At 38.0% G+C, this 3,020-nt stretch overlaps 1 protein-coding gene across 1 annotated transcript in view; it reads left to right on the forward strand.

Moving 5' to 3' along the window:
- LOC107675444 (harmonin-like) overlaps positions 1 to 2,813 on the forward strand; it is a 24,373-nt gene extending 21,560 nt beyond the window's left edge. Inside the window, exons 28-30 of the mRNA XM_016469790.1 lie at positions 1,227 to 1,282; positions 1,471 to 1,602; positions 2,601 to 2,813. Coding sequence (XP_016325276.1) covers positions 1,227 to 1,282; positions 1,471 to 1,585 — 171 coding nt within the window. The 3' untranslated portion in view covers positions 1,586 to 1,602; positions 2,601 to 2,813. The remainder of the gene's footprint in view (positions 1 to 1,226; positions 1,283 to 1,470; positions 1,603 to 2,600) is intronic.
- The last annotated feature ends 207 nt before the right edge of the window (positions 2,814 to 3,020 follow it).

Raw genomic sequence — 3,020 nt, forward strand, 5'->3', positions numbered from 1 at the left:
CCCCGCTAAACCACCCCCCCCTCACCACATCCCCCCAACTGCCCAACTCAGGCCGGGGAGCCATCCGGCCTGCAGCTTCCCCCCCCCCATTCCTGGAGAGGAATCAGCCATCTGCGCCCCCGGTCTGTGGATCACTTTGAACTTAAATGGCTGGAGAGCCAGATACCAACGAGTGATCTGCGCATTGGTATCCTTCATGCGGTGGAGCCACTGCAGGGGTGCGTGGTCCGAACAGAGAGTGAACTCCCGGCCCAGGAGACATGAAGAAATAAACTCATCTACATCTTGGATGGCCTTTCAGCAAATCTACTACTAATAAGAGTCTTGCTTTCATCTTATATCTTACCATATTAATGCGGTATTCACATCATGTTGGAATTGTAATCTGTAATATGTCATTTTATCATAGCCCATGTGCTCTTTCCTTGTTCAAGATTTTACAGAAGAATCCACACACCTGTGTGACAGTTTGTGACTAATTTACATTTTGGCGAACTGTATGAATTTTTGCATTTTCATACAATCTGTTTATGCCCCAGTGAGTATTTGGTTTAGGGGTTGACCTTCATGTTTAGTTTTTTTTTTGTTGTTGTATGAATTTACCACAAATTCACTGAAATATAAAATAGTTACATTTTCTCATAAGATTGGGTTGGAAGAATACTGAAAAGTAGTTTGCAGTGACAAAGCTGCACAAGGATCTCATTATTGTTATTAGCGCTGACTTAAAAATTTGTAATTTCAAAATACAATTACATGAATAGCACAATGTAGAATCCCTAAGGTCGTAATTGCACAATTACAGTAATTACTGTAATTTCGACATGACATAAATGCTGCATTAAAACAATTCTGCAGAATTACGTACATTTCCCTAAACATTTGTTACAGAAATAGTGTGGCTGTAGTTATGCATTAATTTTCGATATTAGAAAGTTAAAACAGCCTAATCTATTGCAAATGAGTGTTGAATCTTTGAATTTCTGTGGTTAATGTCTGGTATTTGTGTTCATATATTTTCTTATTTTTCCTGGAAGATGTAAATAACAAGAAAGCACACATGGTCTACTGCTATAATGATTTCTTTGACAAGCATCATCAATATAGATGAAGGCTTGAAGCAGAAATAATGCAGAATGTAGCAAGAACATTGTGCCGTTGTGCCTGTCAAATGTAAAAACATTTGTATGCAAGTGCTTGATATTATTCCATGCATGTGTTCGCAGGATTGGATTGACCTGGTCATCGCGGTCTCTCCACCAAAGGAATATGAAGACGAAGTGTATGTATATTTGCATTTTTCTTCATAATATATGATATGTGATCACACACAATGGCAGCTCCAGTGTCCTCCAAATTCAATTCGCTTCAATGCATTATGTGGTCTGTCTCCATTATTCCCAATGAAAAAATCAATCATTAGTGTACATGGCTCTCAGTGGTGAACCTGTCATTGCTGTTTGTCTTCAGCCCTAACGCAGCATCAGTCAGACCCACTGCAAAGAAAAAGGTTTTCCAAGGCAGTGCCCCTGTGTACAGACAGGGCTACGTCCTTCAGATGAGGACCCCCCATCCCCCAACATGATCGCCACTAACCCAGTGGTAAAAGCCCCCCCCCCCAAAAAAAACACATCCATACCATTCTGCAGTGTTTATCATGTACATGTGACAATCTCTTTGTCAATCTGGAAACCCACCCAAATGTTGTCAATTGGGGATTTCTTGTGCTAATGATTCAATAATGCAATATACAATACTATTGTTCACAAGGTTACGCAGTCGTTCTGATTGATGTTGTTCAAAGGGACTGTTACATGTCATGACTTGTGCATTGATTATTGCTGCTTTGAGCTACTGCATGTTTCTATAAATGTCTATAGCACTACTGTGCTGTATAGATACTGTCATTGGTTCCCCAGAACCAAACTTTGAAACTAAAACAATTGCAAACATATTGACAGGTGAATACAGATGCTCATGGAAACAATAGTTGTGTTTGAAAGCACTTATTGCTGTGCCACCAATAATGCTGTGGTGGTTGCAGCAAATAGTAAAAAATTCTGTCATCATTTACTCACTCTCATGTTGCTCAAAACCCAAAAGACTTCCATTCATCTTTTTTAAATAACATCTGAGAGATTTCTGTCCCCCCACTGAAAGTCCATTCCACCAAAACTTTACGGCTTCAAAAGTACATAAGTACATTAAAAAATAATCCATATGAATCAAGCTGTTTAATCCAAGTCTTCTGAAGAGACAGATTCATTTAAAATGTATTTGTGTGTGTTTTGAAGTTGAATGAAAGTCTTGGTTTGGAATGACATTAGGGTGAGTAAATTAGGGTGACAGAATTTTCATTTTTGGCTGAACTGTCCCTTCAAGCATTTTTTACATTCTGTGAACCAATGGAGTGACATTCTTCTGTCACATTTATATATTTCTGGCTGGTTTCATACAAAGCAATCTGCTAATTTAAGTCTGTTTCCTTACTATGTGTGCAACCTTGTTTTCTTCACCCCTCGTGTGGATGTGCGAAACCAGCCCTCTCTTAAATATCTGTCAGACTAATCTGATTTTTACATTTGTCACTCTTTTTACAGGACATTCTTTTAAAACCCAACATTGCATCAGAGCAACGGACCACAGGGAGAATCAATAGCCATTCCTTAGTAGTAATTTTGCAAAAAGCAAATAATTTAGTATCTGTGTTGTAAATGAAATGCAGTTATTCACATCATTTATAAATCAGGCATCTGTGTTTTAGAAATACATAATACTCTCTTTTAGGCTATATTGTTATCATTTGCAAAACAATAAACATGCATTAATAAAAAAGGTGTTATTGCTTTATGTTTGTAAGCCTTCTAATATGGTTTATCATTTAAGTTCTTCATTTCAAGCCATAAAAAGGAGATATCCTCAGCTGCTGTCCTGATTGGCTCATTTTCACTTGCAGTATCTCCAACATCTGCCAAATGATTAATGGGCACTTAGTAACTGTCTTGTAGGATTGCTATCAA

Source organism: Sinocyclocheilus anshuiensis, unplaced genomic scaffold, assembly GCF_001515605.1.
Source record: "Sinocyclocheilus anshuiensis isolate Anshui unplaced genomic scaffold, SAMN03320099.WGS_v1.1 scaffold1270, whole genome shotgun sequence".
Lineage (NCBI taxonomy): Eukaryota > Metazoa > Chordata > Actinopteri > Cypriniformes > Cyprinidae > Sinocyclocheilus > Sinocyclocheilus anshuiensis.